Source organism: Cariama cristata, unplaced genomic scaffold, assembly GCF_000690535.1.
Source record: "Cariama cristata isolate BGI_N322 unplaced genomic scaffold, ASM69053v1 scaffold34277, whole genome shotgun sequence".
Classification (NCBI taxonomy): Eukaryota; Metazoa; Chordata; class Aves; order Cariamiformes; family Cariamidae; genus Cariama; species Cariama cristata.
The window spans coordinates 32894-50612 of NW_009625652.1; the positions used below are offsets into that span (position 1 = coordinate 32894).

The 17719-nt window shown below is 38.1% G+C and overlaps 1 protein-coding gene across 1 annotated transcript in view; it reads right to left on the reverse strand.

Annotated features, from left to right (window-relative positions):
• The window catches only part of INADL (InaD-like (Drosophila)), a 96629-nt gene that overhangs the window by 25489 nt on the left and 53421 nt on the right, over positions 1–17719 (reverse strand). The window contains exons 22-27 of the mRNA XM_009703685.1: positions 16624–16780; positions 15296–15367; positions 14252–14429; positions 13208–13318; positions 11541–11615; positions 8325–8442 (exon numbers count right to left, since the gene is read on the reverse strand). Coding sequence (XP_009701987.1) covers positions 8325–8442; positions 11541–11615; positions 13208–13318; positions 14252–14429; positions 15296–15367; positions 16624–16780 — 711 coding nt within the window. The remainder of the gene's footprint in view (positions 1–8324; positions 8443–11540; positions 11616–13207; positions 13319–14251; positions 14430–15295; positions 15368–16623; positions 16781–17719) is intronic.

The window sequence follows — 17719 nt, forward strand, 5'->3', positions numbered from 1 at the left end:
TCATTTCAATATGGCAAAAGTATTTTGATAAAATAGAGACGTTCATCTGATGCAGATAACAGTCTTTTATACGAGCACACACACATATGTATGGGTATACAGATCTCCTTCCTAATGTCATTAGCTTACAAGTACTTTTCAATATGCATGGGGCTACTACAAGGCATAAAGCAAATTTTTAATAGTCTGTCACAGTGGACTATAGCTAGCATACCTACAGGTAAGTATTCTGGATTGCTCTTTAAATGCCAGCTATCTTGATCAAGAGCAATTACATACCTGCTCAAAGCCGAAGGTAAATTGATGACTATCCCCTAAGCCACTACACTGAATAAGGGAGAATCAAGTCTTAAGATTGAGGAGCAAAAGATAACGTCAACTTTCTCAAACAGTTAAAGAAGTTATTCTGGACAGCTGTCTCAATTACTGTAATACTGTGGAAAACAAAGTAACATCTGTAAAGAATAAAATTATTGTCATTTAACATTTTTACTTTCCCGTCTGTTAGAGGCTTACTTCCACTACATATCTGGAGCAGTCTCTGTTTAAACCAAGCAGACCATTTTGGAACAGAGCTATTATGCAAATAATCTATTCTGTATTCTAACTAAAAGCAATGCTGTGCTAGTCTGGACAAGACATGATGCACAGTAGAGTTTCTTGTTAATTATTTTTTTGTGTGCAGCGAAGCAACATAATTTATGATGGTAATGACATAAGATATCTATCTAAAAATCAGATATTCAAGAATATAAACACATAACCACCTTTTATGGGTTAGTGTTTGTCTTTCATTTATTTAAATATTTACATCCTTTTTACATATTTTTAGTTGCAAGTCATTGCAGTGATATTAAGTGTTCTTCAATGAGAGCAATATAAAGGTCTCCTTGTATTATCCTCTCTTAGCAAGTTTGTACCTGTGTATGCAGATTTATACCACAGACATGATCTTCTATATGTAAGTTATATGAAATTACTTACCTGTAACATCTGAGTAAGATCAAAGATCCCAAACAACATAAGCCACCTGCACCAAGCCTTAGACAATGCAATAACCTTAAACCATCAAATCAGTATATTTCATGCCTAGCATTTTAATGCTATTCTCTAGATACCTGGCTTGTGTTGGAAGAAAAGATCATACCTAAACCAAATGCAATCTAAGGCAATATTTAAAGATTAGATTATCCTTCATTGCAAATACCTCATTTGTTTACTATCACATTGCTTTATTCTTGTTTTGCCTCCTTATACCATGAAAATGCTGAATATTCAGTTTAGATTTTCCAGCAGCTTTTTATTTTGGTCTAAAAACATTTACCTAACACATTCTTAACAAGCAAAGTGAAGAAAATTCAGCCATCTGTCTCCACATTACAATAACAGTTAGGGAAGAGTAGATTATTCTATATAGCAAGAAATTTAATGCTAGGAATTCTTATACTTTAAGCACTGCATGCTCACATCAGTTTTGATTATAAGAATGTTGAACAAACACTGATGTACACAGAAACAATGATTTATAAGCAAACTCAAGAGAAAACATTTTAAAGATATTAAATGCATTCAATATTTTAATCATGCTGTATGTCCATGCTTCAAACTGAGAAAAAAAAAAAAATAATGATCTGTGCTATTATTTTCTTATTTCCAGCACTTCACTAGTTCTAAATTATCACCAAAAATACTTAAAATGACTTGCTGGAAACAAACACAATATAGAGAGAGAACTGAATCCTTACCTGGGAAACCCCCTTGTACCATTGCTGTACCAGCATGTACTTCAAGATATCTGCATTCCTGACAAACATTCAATGCTGTAAGCAGCTCAAATCCTCATCATACACAGACTCAGTGCTTGCCTTTCTTCTGACGACCTTGGGCCTATTTTTCTGAGATTTTTCTCTCCTTAAGGGCAAACCGTCTGTCTGTTTCTATTATGAGATGCCATCAATTATATTAATTTCAAGCTACCCACAAGCTAACAGTTACATCTGCCAGCAGATGAAAGCTGCCTATGAAAGTATGCAGGGAGAAGCAGATCTCTGGTTTCCCACATCTGACCCACTGATGCTCTACGGCTGCTGTTTGTGCACTGGCTTACTCTGCTAGCATTCGAATGACATCTCTATCCCCAAACACGAGTCACCTCAAACGTTTGTTTATATCGCTGTTAGCTGCAGGTACTATCACGCTTAATGACCCACTGCACGGCAAAGTAGCAGTTAATACACTTTATTTATCTAAGCATCCTTTTTGTGCAAGCTACAGGGGTTAAAAATTAATTTCTCTTAGTCAAATGGCTTCATTAAATGTGTTATTTTCCAGTGTTGCAAATCTTGCAGTTTCCCCATACTGATATGTGTTCATGGCATAGGGTTTGGTTGTTTTTTTTAATGTCAGAAAACAAAACCAATCTGTTGTTGTAAGCATAAGAAAGGTTCAAACTTCACCATAACTTGTATTTTACTGAAACCCTAAACTAGCAATACTAGCTTTACTGCAATGAGTGCTGAACTAAAACATTGAAAAGACTCAAAATCCTTCATTTAGCAATTAAAAAAAGCAAACATAAAATCTCTCTCTAAATTTATAAACATACTTAGTTATTTCGGGAAGTCCTTCCTAATTCTCTATTCCAAATGGCAGATTTAAAACAACCCCAAATACTCAGTTATTTTGTTAATACCATTAATTTGCTCATTTTTAAAGTTCATTGTCCTTTCTGTACAATATGTATCATAGCACACACAAAGCCATCTGTTCAGTGCATTATGTCAAGCACACAGAAAAAAAATGCAAGAAGTCCCAGCTGCAATCTTACTATTACTTCATCAAAAAAGTAATTTCCTTTTGCAATACTTCATCACATGATGAGAACTGTGCATGTGATTCACAAATAGAGTAAAAAAAACCCATCTCAACAACAAAACCCAAAACGAACCCACAACCTCAAACTACAATGACATCAACGTCATAAACTATCCTCATGTGGCACAACAGCTTGTGAGTCTGCCCAGCATGTACAGCCCTTCTGGATCCGATAGCAGGGCTGGTTACAAAACTTACATATTTTAGCTAATTATGGGTCAGAACAAGAATGGGAAAAGAAGATTAGCAGTACAGAGTCGTATTAAACAGAGATTAACACAGAGCTAAAAAATGAAAGTCACTGACTACTCGTCTAATCCTGGCTCTTGCATAATGTTTGGAAATCCACCGTACTAAATACACTTGTTACTATATTTAAGAAAATAAAATATTGCCATTACTATTTTTTCAATATTTTATTTTCATAAAGCTTGAAGCATTTTTCCAAGCTACATCTTACTCTTTGAACATCATCTCTATTTGCTGTTGATTGCAGTGACATCTATTGGAGAGGCAGTGTTTGGCTCCACAAGCTGCCTCACCTGAGGACCACCGGTTTCGGGTGTCTCCACATTCCCCCCGCCCCCAAAACTGAACTAAAATCAAGAATTGCTTTTTCTTTGTTTTAGCACAGCTTTGCATAAAACAGACTCTAAACAGTCAGATCCTCAAGAATGAGATTGATTTATCAGTGGTTTTGGTTTTATTTAGTCATTGTTAATAATTCTGGCATTTTTCCAAAATGCCGAGGATCATTTTCCCATCTTTGCCCACAGCAGTACATAGACACTTCTTGATGTCCTATTTCTGCACACCCAATATACTTGATCATACCTTCTACAAATTCTCAACTGAACTCTATTCCTTTTTTTCATCTTTTGTTTTTAATGAAAGCCACCATCCTCTCATGTGAATATGGATATCATTGACACTGCGGAAGCTCCTAAAAACCTTAGGTATGATGAGAGCACGCTGCTCACATGCTCAAGCGCTTTCTAACCCCAACCCAACCCTACCTAGACAACAGGCAGCGTGGGTTTGTCTGAACCACCCTATGCAGCCACAGACTTATCACCATGGAGAATGCAGAGTCAAAATACTAGAGAAGATTTAAAATATCTTGCTTTGGTAGAGAAACCACCATTCCTCAAAAAGCATTTTAGGAAGATAAATCATTATGTTTTCTTACAGCTTCATTGATTTTTACATTATCTAGAGACAAAATAAAAGGAAGGGGGGCATTATTATCTGCTTATTAGATACAGTTAAATATCCTTGCAGACAGGAAGTCTGAGCACAGCAGTATCCAGTCCATTATCTTAGCCACCTTCCACAAATTTTTTATTATTATCTATTTTTATTATTTTAAACTTATTTGAAATGAACCAGATCAATCTCAGTCAACTAACTAGACAAAAGATTCTAATAAAAAAAATACTGGCAGTTGAAATTAAGAATTCCAAGTTCTTTCAACAGTTGTCTTTTTAGTTTACTTATAATGGTTTTTAAGGTCTTTCCTCTCTAACTTATGATCGCTTCAACTCAATCACAAAAGTATATTTAAATTGTGAATGCCCCAAGGAAAACCTTACAAAACATTCCATTACAAACTACTCTGCCCATCCATTTCCTCTGCTTCTTTTTACTGCTAACCCCTCATTATAGCAATAAGCCACAACAGGGTGCACATTAGTCTATTAGCAGATTCTTAGTGCACACCTACAGCCATCCACCACTCAAGGAAAACACACCAATGCCTATTGATGCAGTCTGTAGCACAGCTGCTTGCAAGTACAAATAGCTCCTTTGTATGCTCTCCCCTCCTTTGACTTGCTTTGATTAAAAAAAAAAAAAAGTCCTACTCAAAACCTGATGTTTTTTAAGGTTTGGGAAGCCTTAAAATCCTCTTCATGGAGAGTGACCTCCTCCAAAATAATCTCTGCCATGGACAAGCATTTCCAGCATGGGAAGGAAAAACTCCAAACCCATGTTGTAACGTTTTCAGGTCTGTAAGATGAAGTATTTTGAAGGCTCTTTTTGCAGCAGGATGCACACGCTGCAACTTTTACAAAACTCTTTGAAAGCATAAACTGAAAGCCTTAAAAGAGCAAAGTCAAAGCAAAGAGTAAACAAAAAACACATCACACAGGGTTAGAGTTGAATACTGATAAAGATTTGACAGTACCACTAGAAGAAGAAATAAAACAAGAGGAAACACTATTTTCAACTTGCCTTCAAAGTCTAACAAAAAACTGTCTAAGAACTTAGAAAATAATATTGGAAGTAATGGTGGTTCAAATGAAACTGAAATATAAAGGAGGAGCAGGTCTGAAACCAAGGGTCTTGAGTGCAAGAAGATACATTTAAAAAAATACCTGGAACTTCTTTAATCTTCTTAAACCACTGAAACATGGAGGATGTCTAGAGTTTCTCTAAACCAAGAGCTACCCAGTAGTTCTATTCCCAACAAGGATTCACCCTAACTGGATCAAAAACAAGCTTTGATAAGAAAAGGGAGAACATCTACAAGAAATGACTGTTCCAACAAGTCAGCAATGAAAGCTATAGTTTCAGTGGTGGAAAAGCAGAAATAAAAGGCAAGTGGATTTAGATCCCACAGGGGAAATTAAATCAATACTGAAAGGTTATTCAGCCACTTTTAGGGGGAAACAGACAAAACACAGACAGTGTTAGGCAGCAGGGATGGGACAGAAAGGAAAAGAAAAATTTTCTAAATATGGCAGGAAGACTAACAATGCTTTGCTTTCATTTTCAGTATGGGGAATGATGAAGGACATGGAGACAAAAGATGAAAGCATGGGTCGAAAGAAGTGACAAGCAAGGAGTAAAAAATGTCAAGCAGAGCAAATAAAGTATTTCTGGAGTATGAAAGAAATTGATGAGCAGGTTCGTGACACTGCAGCTGTATTAATAAGAATGCTAAAACAGAAAATATAATTCATCAGGAGAACAACCAGAGGACAGATTTAACAGCTGTCCCACCTCAAAATGCCCGCTAAGGCCTTCCACGCTATTGGCAGAGATGGAGAGCTACACGAAGTAAATGAAAGAAGCAGAGGCTATGATGGGAATTTACCTGAGCTGACACCACTTCTTCTTTTAAGATACCTTATCTTCTAAGTAAGGATGACAATAAATCTAGTTCACCTGTTCACCGAAGCTTAGAAAATTATTAGTTAAGGTTACACAACCAGTAGAATTAGTAGGATAATTGGGTAAGGAATAGACCAGTATGAACATGCAAATGGACAGTGTTAAAAAGGCAAGTACTGGCCTGGGCTGAGATTTCTGGGAAAGGTGCTCAAGAACCAGGACAGAAGTTATGAACATAAAGTACTTCACAAAAACAATACTGTACTGGAATTTACAGAGAAAACTTTGTTTTTCAAGTGATCACAGAAAAGAGACTCTGTAGAAACCCATTCCACAGCTGCCAAGTTGCTTAATATCATTAAGTATAGTTAGATCATTTCTAACGTGCTTTTTACTTCAAGGGTTGAGGTATAAACTTAGTTTAAGCTTCCTTAACCTGTTTTTTATTTTAAAAAAGCAGAATGAGGTGGGGAAGAATAAAATGGAAAATGCGTATCTTTGTTTTCCACGATTCACGGCAAAGATGGCTATTGCAAAACATTCAACTTCACTCAGTAAAAAGGGTAGAGAGAAGGAGATTCATCTGAATAGATCTGCTTGCTGCTGCCAAACCTAGTAGGATTGATGAATTTAATATCAGAAGCAGCTTTACCATTTCAGCTATTAGATTCAGCTGGCAATAGCATTAGGGATGGCAGAACAGCTAAAAAATGACCAAGCCCATCAATAAGAAATTATTTCTGTGCAAAGTATTAACTTAGGTCTAGCAAGCACTCAGATTGAGGCATATTCTAATTAGATAACTCAGGTGTCAGGCTACTTATCAAATACAACCTTTAACTGGGAATTATAACTTTACTAACAAGCTGAAATCAGTTTGCTACAACTGGAGGTTTACAGAGTTGGTTTGAAAGCTCAAGATAGATTCAATTCAACATCCACAGAGTCTGCAATCATATGCTCCTCCTCACTACCTCTCCCCACAAAAATACTGAAAAACCTTCTTGAGGTAACTATGTGGCATACATCAAACAGATGAGATGACAAACTCAGTAAGGGGGAGTTCTGGAAAAATCTCAGCTGGTTCAAGAACTCATAGCTTGCCCTTAAAGCAACAGAAGCAGAGCTGAAGACCCTGCTTCTGTGGCTCCATTACTGTTTCCATTAGAACAACCTTCCAAAATCCTTCTTGTCTCCACCAAAGCAGCCCTAAAAGTGACTAATCAACCAGCCTCATTGATTATCTCAGCTTCAATGGCACAGCATTGCCAAGGAAATCAGCAAAAGCAGCTGGAAGAGCTTTCCCACCAGCAGGCCCCAAGTTAGGAGCTTCCACTCTGAATGGGAGCCATGGTCACTTCAAGGTCAAAAGCTACAAAGGCATCTCTCTGCTTTGGCTTACCCATAACTAAGGCAAACAAAAACCTCTCCAAGACAAAAGATGATGACAAAATCACTGTAGCGAAAAAAAAAATGAATCAAATCCCAACCAAACCCCCATGTGTATGTTGATTTGGTACAGGAGAGTATAAAGAGAAAAAAATGAAAGGTAACTCATTTTAGAAAATAATATAGTACTCCTAACTGCAATTTTAGTATTCCTAAATATTTTATTGGAAGATAAACTATGGATAGTAACAGCCCGTTTATCCAAAGTTGTAATTAACAAAGCAGTATGCTGGAATCTAAGTCACGCTGCCCCAAGCTCTCGAGTTGCACTGCATCTTAATCTTTAGGTCACTACCCTTCCACACAGCGTGTATTATCACAATTCATTGCAAAACCCAGAACTGGACAACTGCAGAACCTTTCCCATAAAAGGTGCTACCAAAAAAGGAGATCCTTTTTTCAGTAGAGTACTGAAACAACAGATCAGCAGATTTTTCCTTTTAAAGGAAAATATTTTGCTTGAACAGCATTGTCTGAAACCAGCTGCAGGCTTTTCTGGACAAGGACTATGCACCAGTGGTTCTCAACCTATGCCTACTCACCTACCACTGCAATTACAACAATAAAGCACAACGTCTGCCTTTCACTGCTGACATTGCTGCCAAAACAAGTTCTCTAGACATTGCCTAGGCATTTTTAGACTGAAAATAAACGGAGCCCTTCCTACATCTCTTCAGAAGAGCTGAGGTATAGGAGCCTGGCTGGGAAGAGAAGACTATCCACGTTACAAATCAGTAGCCCTTCATAAGGACAAGGTTGAGGATTAGATGTATTGCCACACAGAGCACTACTTCCCATAATACAAGCAATAAATGGCAGATACATTTATCACAATCTGATTCTGTTCCATAAATGTAATCTGACGTAATGATTGTGGCACTACTCACTCTCTGCACAAGCATCCTCATCCTCCTCTTCATCCACGTTATCTTCCTCTGCATGCAGTCTTTCAAGTGCTCTATAAGGAGGTGGCAATTTCATTGGAGGTGGAGCCCCATATTTTCTCTAATGGATTCAAAGACAAATAGTTACATGTTTTGTAACCTCCACGCACAAGAAAAAAAATCCTGTTGTCTACTGCACTGTATGTGTACATACAGAGCACTTAACTACAATGCTAAATTCTGCAGCATAGGCTTTTTATGCAAGAAATCAGAACAAGAAGTGACACTGAACATCAAAAAAGAAAATACAATTGTACATGCACATTTACTTGTTGACAAAATACTTGCATATCATCATAAACATGAAAGTGTGAACATTAATCAAGGGTTAAAAATAAACATTCAATTATACCCCATTTCTCATTAGAGACTCAACAACAAAATTGTCTGCTACTGATAAAAGTCAAACTTTTAAACACAAAATAAGAACTCAATCTTCTTAGTGCATCTACGAATACTTAAACATAACAGTTCATTTATATTTTGGCTTAAATTTAAAAAAAATTTTGAATTATAACTTACAATAAAATTCTATTACCTCACATAAATACAGGCAGCTCCTATAATGATGCACATAGCGGCGCATAGCAGGCATAAAGAATAGGCTCTGAATCTAATGAAGCTTGTTCATCTGAGCAACTGTTTTTATAGCTCCAAGTAAGTGGATTGTGCCTCAGTTTGCTACATGATTTCACTAAATTATGCTTAACTGTATCCCATGCAACCCCACTACTAATAGCAGGATGCACTTTAGAAAGGGAACACTGAGTACGATATGCCATTAGAGCAACCAGAATGCCCGTAATTAATTTCTTCTATAGCTGGGAAATACAACTCAACACCCAAACATCAAACCCAGAATAAAATTTTTCACTGTGCACAATGAAAGTTGAACCTGAATATGGATTTCTAAAATCTTGAGCCTAAATTTGTATAGAATAGTGTAACTAGCAAACCACAATGCCAGCTACACAGAAAATTTTGTGAAATAAGATATACATCATCCCATCCATTTAAAAAACATTACAGGAAAGTGCTGCACTGAAGACAGCATAACAATAATACATTAAATTAATTCGATCCAATAGTAGTAAGAATGTAGAGTAAGAACACTTGGAAACATGACCGCTGTTTCCCCAAAGTATACAATACACCAAATACGCTTCCCACTTTTTGCTTGACACCAACGCAGGTAGAACTGTGCAAAATCTGGAAGATCCAGGAAGCTCAAGAGGACTCACGTTCTACATTACCGAGCAAGTAAAGACAGAAAACCTGCAGCCCCACTTTCAGCTGCCTATGACAAATCAGTAGTATCACTGTAATTTAGTAGTAACACATAGTCTAAATGTTGACCCTTTGGCTTTTTAAGACCTTAAACATTTGTTAGAAAGTCTGTGTGAAATTACATGAGACACCTAAGCTTATCCAGCAGTTTGCTATAGCTTAGAAGGACAAGCTTCTCTCATCCCTCCTGACCTGCTGAAAAGCCAGATGAGTAAATTGTGCCAGAGTACTTCATTACACCATGTTTTCGTATTAACACAGCTCTTTCCAGCACAGAGGTAAAAGCGTAGTTTACATAGCCAACCAGCAAAATAATGTTAATATCTGGTTTGTCCACAAGAAGCTCAATTTTTTTAAGAGGTTTTATACAAATTACTTCAAGAGATCATTTTTAAACAAACAGATCAATAGAGGAGGATAAACACCAACAAATCAGAGAAAACCTTCAGTATTGAAAAGATAACTCATCATACAGGAAAAGGCAGATTTTCCAGCTGGATGTGGCTGCTTTCAAACCAAACTCTTTTGTGACGCTTTGAAGACTGGACTAGAAATATCACTGACTCCCCATAGGGACACAGACTAGTAATCCACTAATAGCAACTCTTTCCAACTCAGAGATGCCCCTACCGTAGCACAGTATGACTGCTTTGTGAATCAATGTTCAAAGCTAAAAAGGAGCTACATATTTATGCACTGAAGCTCTTCTATATTCCACCCACCAGTTTACAGCACCAATAGATGAAAAAGGTTTGAAAAAGATTAGGTTCCCTCTTTAACCTCTGAACGCTATAGAATGCAACACACCGGAGTTCTAGAGATTAAAGGCAGCACATTGCAAGAGGATGAGCGCTTTTGAGATTAGAAATATAGATGACAAAACCAAGAAAAGGGGATTGTAACTGCTTCATTATAAGTATTATCCACTGGCATGAAAGCATGACTTCAACACCTTTCTTGATTTTTTGGAATAACTGAGCCTCATAGCTTCTGTAGCTGACAGCATCTGAAAGGAGTCTTACAAAAACTTTTGGAGGCAACAGGGCCTTCTCAGTTATCCAACAAACACCAGAGTACTGAGTAGGATCAAATGAAAAGTTCATCATATTTGTAGTCGGCATGTTGAACTGCACCGGGCAAGTTACTGTCTGCATTAATTCTGCCTCTGCTCCTCCAGTTCTGACACCCTCAAAGTACCTGACCTACACTCATCAGTCAGTGCAGTTCCCACAGGAAAATATCTAGGCCATTAGAGCAATATGGCTGGGAATGAAAAATTAAATTTTTCCCTTATTGCAGTGATTAAAACAAATCCACTGGTTTAGACTAAACAGATTTTTTTTTCTTTTGAAACTGCAGTGAAGTTGTTTGAAAGCTACTGTGCAGTAACTGCTTCACAATTAGCCAGCCAGCTACAGATCACTCGGTCATTTCCTTGTTTTACACAGCAATGGGAAACGTAGGAGACTCGGCGGATTTAATTATCCTATAACATGATCTTACTGAATTTCAGCCAGCCTCACATTAAGGATATTATTTGTGTACATGTTACTATTTCTCTGTATCTACTGAACAAACAGAATCAATTTGCCTCCACGTGGAGCAAATCAGCTACCTTCAGAAAGATGTCAGTGAAGAGCTGCAATAAGAACAGGGTTTCAGCACCCAGGGGAGACCTGCAGAACGTTTGTCAGAAACCTGCCTTGTATTTGGTAGGGATTTGGCAAAAACTACTTCAATAAAAGCTATTTCAACAAAACACTTCAAATTTCATTTCGGACTTCAGTGGGGGCTTATCATAGAGTCATAAGGCATGCTATTATATCATTTGATTTAGTAAAACTTGGGCATAGCACTCAATGGAATAAATACCTTATCACTATTTTCTTTGTCTGCATGCTGATCTTTGCTGACTTTGATTCCCTTAGGGTGTACGGTAGAAACCACCTGAAAAACAATGCATACATTACACACATTAGAAAGAGCATCATAGCTGCAAAACAAACATCCAGAAGTAACATAATGACAACAATAAAGCTACCCAGTGCACTCTTCATTTTGCCCCAAGCAGAAGGGCATTGCAGTGCAGTCTTTAAATTACATTCTTTTACTGAATTTACAAACATTCTCTCCTTCTTCTAGGGATCACTATTTGATATCTAGCCCCATCTCTTCATTCAATTAAATATTACTCTGAAGTCAACTATATGGATGTATATCCTTGATACAGAGCTCAGTACGGACTCCTGACGTGTCAGTTCTTAGTTATTCAGGTAGAGACCAGCGTCTGTGCAGACACCTTATAAAAGACCGCATGTTTAGCCTCCGCATAATATTCTTCCTTGCTGTTCTTTATTCTTTCAAGGGGAAACTTTTAGGGAATTTTGCTTATAATCGATGGCAGGCACATAGTTTAAACTCAAAGTAAGAAGTACTCAAAATGTGAGCAAGCAATGGGCCTTGTGTTGGGTCACACAATCAGCCATATTAAAGGAAATGGCTTGTCTTCTACTATGTCACAAAATGCAATATATTCCCACTCCTCTGACAGCACCTTATTTTGGTGAATGGGAGCTGGGACTGTGCAGCTCTGCTGAAAGTCTGTGAATGTCCAGTTTCCTACAACCTGCAGTTCAAAGCAAAGCAACTCAAGTTATCTGGTTTTCCTTTGATCTCTCTAGATTGACAAGGAAAGTAAAGTTCAGAGATGCAGCTGAACACTTCTGATAGTTATTTTGGATCTTTTCTGTGAAAAAGCCGATACAGAAAGGGAGCCAACTCAGTTACCATCCCTGTGATTTTTGCCATCACCGCTTGGCACCTTCCCAGCATAGCTGCTGAAAGTCTTAATAGATTTTGAAAGGCTCCCTGGAGCACTGGAAAAATAATGGACATAGTTGTGCCGGATTTGTCTACAGTTGTCAAAAAGGTCTCCTCATGTCTACTAATGGAACAAAATTCCCAATTAACTTCTCAGATTATACCAAAAGTACATAGAAATCTTGGGGGTTTTGTGTGTACGTCAAGGCAGGCAGTATTGTATGCCTTTTCTTACTAAGGCATTAAAAGGTTTCTTGCCTTGGCCTTGAAGATGAGGAGATGCCTAAAATTTCTTGAAAATTAACTTGCCCCCAAATAACTGCTTCAGGTCCCTTTGGTGACACATATATGGAGTTGCTAGTGTGAATCTGACTAATTTTAATTACACTTTTGTTGATTCAGATAACAGAGTATATTTTTAGATTACGAAATATGAACAAATTAAAATACACAGGGCCAGACTCAATCACACAGGTGGGAGGACTGAATTAACAACTAGTCAACAGATTTACATCTACTCAATTTACATCAGAGAAATGAGGTTTCAAATCAAGCCAGACAAGTAATCAATCAATCATGCGGTCTACAAGCAGAAACCGTGACAGAAAGGATGGACACAAAAATTGATGGAACTTGTTGAAAGGAATTTAGTCAAGTTTAAACTACAATGCATAGTACACATTTATTAAGTTTTGGAATAAAAATAGAAATAAACTTACTTTTGGTATGTTAGACAAACCCTGAACCACAAATACAACAGGATTTCCCGCGTTCTTGATAGCTTCTACTGCTTCCTCGTGTGTGGCATTTTGTAGGTCTACCCCAGAAACCTAACAAACAATATTTATTTTTATTAGGTAGCTTGTCTTTGGCAGAGTCATTACAAGAGATCACACACATTTGCAGAAGATTAGTGCTGTTCCTGAGGAAGGTACCAAAAGCAGTCAAGAGAAATTATTTGTAAAGTATGTTTCCATGATGGTTTAAGGAAACGTATATTACTTAGTATTCATAATTAAACGATGGCCGTATGTTTCCCATAGCAATTCTTCTAGATAAAAACATAAGGAGTAAGATTGTCAGACAGTGCTAGATATAATGCTAGGTATAATACAACTCTTTCAGATTTTACCTATTTATGAACTAAACTGGTTTTGAAACAATATTTCAAGAACATCACACAAACCCTAAAGCATATACAAGAATGGCACTATCAGCTTGGCAACCCACATTCAGAAGTATTCATTTGGAGAAAAGTGAGTTAAAAAAAAAAAAACAACAGAGAGCCAGAGATGAGAGCCAGGAAGGGCATTCTCTCCTCCGGCACCCACCAGAATCAGAGACTTACCCCAAATAGTAGTTAATCAGACAGTTAACTACTCCAAATTCACACACACAAAATAACAGCCCAAATTTCAGTATGAAGAGTCTATGTTCTTCTATATATTATAACTTATGCTTATAAAGGTATGCTATAACTTATTACTCATTCATATGGGAAGAGGGCACTCTCATTTTTTCCATTTTCCCATCAGAGACCAGGACATATCTTTTCTTAAATATAGAGGAGAATGTTAAAAAGAGCTCCGCAGTCAGACCTTAAGAAAAGAAAAGATGACACCAGGGGTTTCTTTTGGTTTTCAAAACACAGAGTCATCAATACTTCATGAAGTGGAGGCAGTATTTTGTCCCTCTCTCCTCCCAAAGCTCTTTGACTCAATCTTTATTTCTTAGAATGAAAAGGTACGTTTATCTGCATTTACCTCAAGTATTTTATCTCCAGTTTTTAAAGCCCTTGTTCTTCCTGCTGGGCTGTCTTCCAAAACTTGTTTGATAAAGATCCCTTTAAGTTCTTCTCCATTCTTCAGGCGCTTTATGACAGTTTGTCCACCAACAATACTGATTCCAAGTGACACGTGAGGGTCTCTAAAGATCTCAACACTGAAGAAATACATGCGGTAGTTTAACAGCTTGAAACATTTTGTTTAAAACGATAAATGCAAAGCCTTAAATAAATGTAAGCTTCTGGTCTTTCAAGAAGATTTAATAGAGTAAAGGGATAAAGTCAGAAGCCTAAGAATGCTCTCAACAGAGCTGGCTTTTTACCTCAAGCAAATCACACCCCACAAAAAGAACAAAATTCTGCTGCCAACCCATGCCCACTGCACATAGGCTTTTGCTTCAGAGAAAGTCAGGGTAAAACAGGAAAGTCTTCAGACAAACTCTCATCCTCTTTCAGTTTGAGCAAATTGTCTGGAAATGGCAAACACTGCAAGCAGCATGCTAGACAAATAACAAAACAAAGGGTTTCATACAGCTTTCTGAACGCTAACTTCAGTGTATCAGATGCATATTAATCAACTTAAGCAGAAACTTTCTGGTCATATTTTACTTAGGACCATAAAAACAATTCACCTAAAAATGTTAACAATACAACAAGGATGTGGCTAAAACTTGGCTTGACAATTTGGAATTCTGCCATTAAGCTTAGTAGAGAACCCATGGAAAAGGAGACAGCAGCACTACGTGCATTGTTCACGCCTAATAGTTATTAAATGAGCAAGAACTTGTAGGTCATCCACAAGGTAAACCCGCCAAGCTTTCCCAAGTCAGCTGTATAAATAGAAGGCATAATTCTGTTGAACATCTGTTAAAAATTCTCTGTATCTAAGAAAGCCCGAGGTATATAAGTACCTTAAAGTTATTGGCAGAGGAGGGGAGAAAAAAACCCCATAAGAAATAATGTGGCTTACAGAAAAAAAGACGTAAAGTAAATGGGAAGAAATAATGTAATCATATGAACATACGTCCGTGGTGGTCCCCAGTGGCTGAAGTTTGGAGTTTCTTCTCCTTCTCCTTCTTCTCTCTCAGGTAATTCACTAATTGGGGGCAGAGGGAGGGGAGGAATAAAAAATAAAAAAGGCATCACCCATGCCAGGTCACAATTCCTTACATATTTTATATCTGGCAGTGAGACAGCAACGCCTTCTCACACTGTCCAGTTCAAACCAAATGTGCAGAGTCAACAGACTAGACAGGAATTTTTGTATTTAGGTTTAAATGTACTTAAGGAATGCTCCAGAAATAAACATGATGGGCAGACCAAATTTATAAGCTGCTCTGTGATATACAAATCTGCACTGCATTTACTCATTTGAAATGACTATTTAAGCAATTAACATTTACTTTCTGATAAATATGCTGTGATTTTTACAGAGAGACATAAACACGATAAAATCAGCCTAGCTGACCAGAAAGCAAATCATGATGCAACTGGGAGAACAGATCCTGTGTGTTCCATGAAACACTCCAGAACAGGGTGTTAATTAAACTTTCATAATATACGTGACTCATTCACAGAATAGGAATGGAAGTATGGAATTGCATGCCCCCACAGAAAGGTTGAAACAATACATCCTTGCACACATTTTCTGTAGATCCCGAGAGCAGTAAGTGCTACTCTTAAACTGCAGAAAGGAAGTAGGATGTTGTGCTGGCAAAATAATCCCCTCACCTTATTGTTGAGCTGCTTTCCCTCTGAGGGAAGATTACAGATGAACTAGGAAAGTGCTGAGGATTTGAATCAACAGGCCCCAAAAGCAGATCTATTACCCACTCACCCAAAACTGGTGGGAAAGAATGGGAGGCTTGACAGATGTGGCAAATATCTACAACCAGTGCCAGCTCATGGTTTCTCAGCACCACTGGCAAGACCACACAGGCCTGAGAGCCACAAAAAGGAAGAACAAAGGAAAGGCAAAACCAAGAGGACAAAGCTATGATAAGGAGCTATGGGGAGAGCTCCTTAAGCAGTAACGACCAATGCTGCCGGTAAAGGCTATGTCCCTCTCCTCCAGGCCACATCCATACACCCCTCACTGTGGAGTAAGTGAAGTAGGTGCGGTGCCATTCGCACTTTTCTGTCCCAGTACTCAGGGGAAGAAACGTGGGAAGTAAAGATTCAATAAGCTTGTAAGGAAAAACACAGCTCTTTGGGCAAAAGTCATAGAACTGGCCATCTATGTATGTCTTACCGTTCCACACAGGTTTTAATGATTAGTCAGCTAAGTAAAGCATGAAAACAGTTAAGATTGTTAATTGAAAATCTTCCAAAACCTGAAATCTTTCTCCATACCTGCACAACGCTGTTCTAGGTTGAGCTAAGGTGGTTTGTCTCCCAGATTCTGGGTTCTTGGAAAAAACATAATCCTCTCCTTTCAGTTCTTCCTTTTCAGCAGCTTCCAGATCTACAGCAAGCCCAGGTCCTTTAGAGTCAATCCAAAGCTTTGTATCTGAAGAAGAAAAGGTGTAGATGTGAACTTTTGCTTCCTCTGCCCCTGCATCTACCAGTTAGCACCCTTGGAAATAAACTTCTTAGCTCACCGTGTTCCAAATGTGGATGTTGTGTGATGATCAAGATGCTTAGAGATACAGAACATTTATTTTTGAAAGAAATTTGAACCACTCAAAACACTTTTTTGGAGCACCTTGCTTCTGATGTACATGCAGTCAAGTAATAACGGGAAACGCCCAGTGTTTGTGGAACTGAGACATGCTAAGGTACAACTTACTTGACAGATGCTTCTCACAAACACACATGATTAGAAATCGTCAATCCATTCTTTATGCACGGGGAGCAGTGCAAAGCCCTGCTCCAGCACAGAACCTCATCATGCTAGGGAAGACTGATGTCATTTTGGTGACCTAAGTATCAACATTAATTGAACCACCAGAGCTCCTTGCAAGAGTCATCAGTCTGCCACTGTAGCTTACACAGTGTCTGCTATACAAGATGCAGGTGACAATAAGAGTGGCGAGGCAGTGGCACAGGTTGCCCAGAGAAGCTGTGGATGCCCCATCCCTGGAAGTGTTCAAGGCCAGGTTGGATGGGGCTTTGAGCAACCTGGTCTGGTGGAAAGTGTCCCTGCCCATGGCAGGGGGGTTGGAACAAGATGAGCTTTAAGGTCCCTTCCAACCAAGCCATTCTATGAGTCTATGAAACAACCCAACCTCCTTTCTCCCTACCAGTGAGTGCTATTTCAGGCAGGTTGATAAATTTACTTCCCTGATGAACTATCAAATTCTAACCATTCACCTCTGGCCATCTGACACAGAGAATCTTTGCTCCTGAGCACAGATTACAAAACCAAGATATGGGGCAATTATCTACCATAGACTTCACTTGCAAATTTTCGTTGTGGTAAAGTTACCTCCAGAGCCTGTCACTTTTT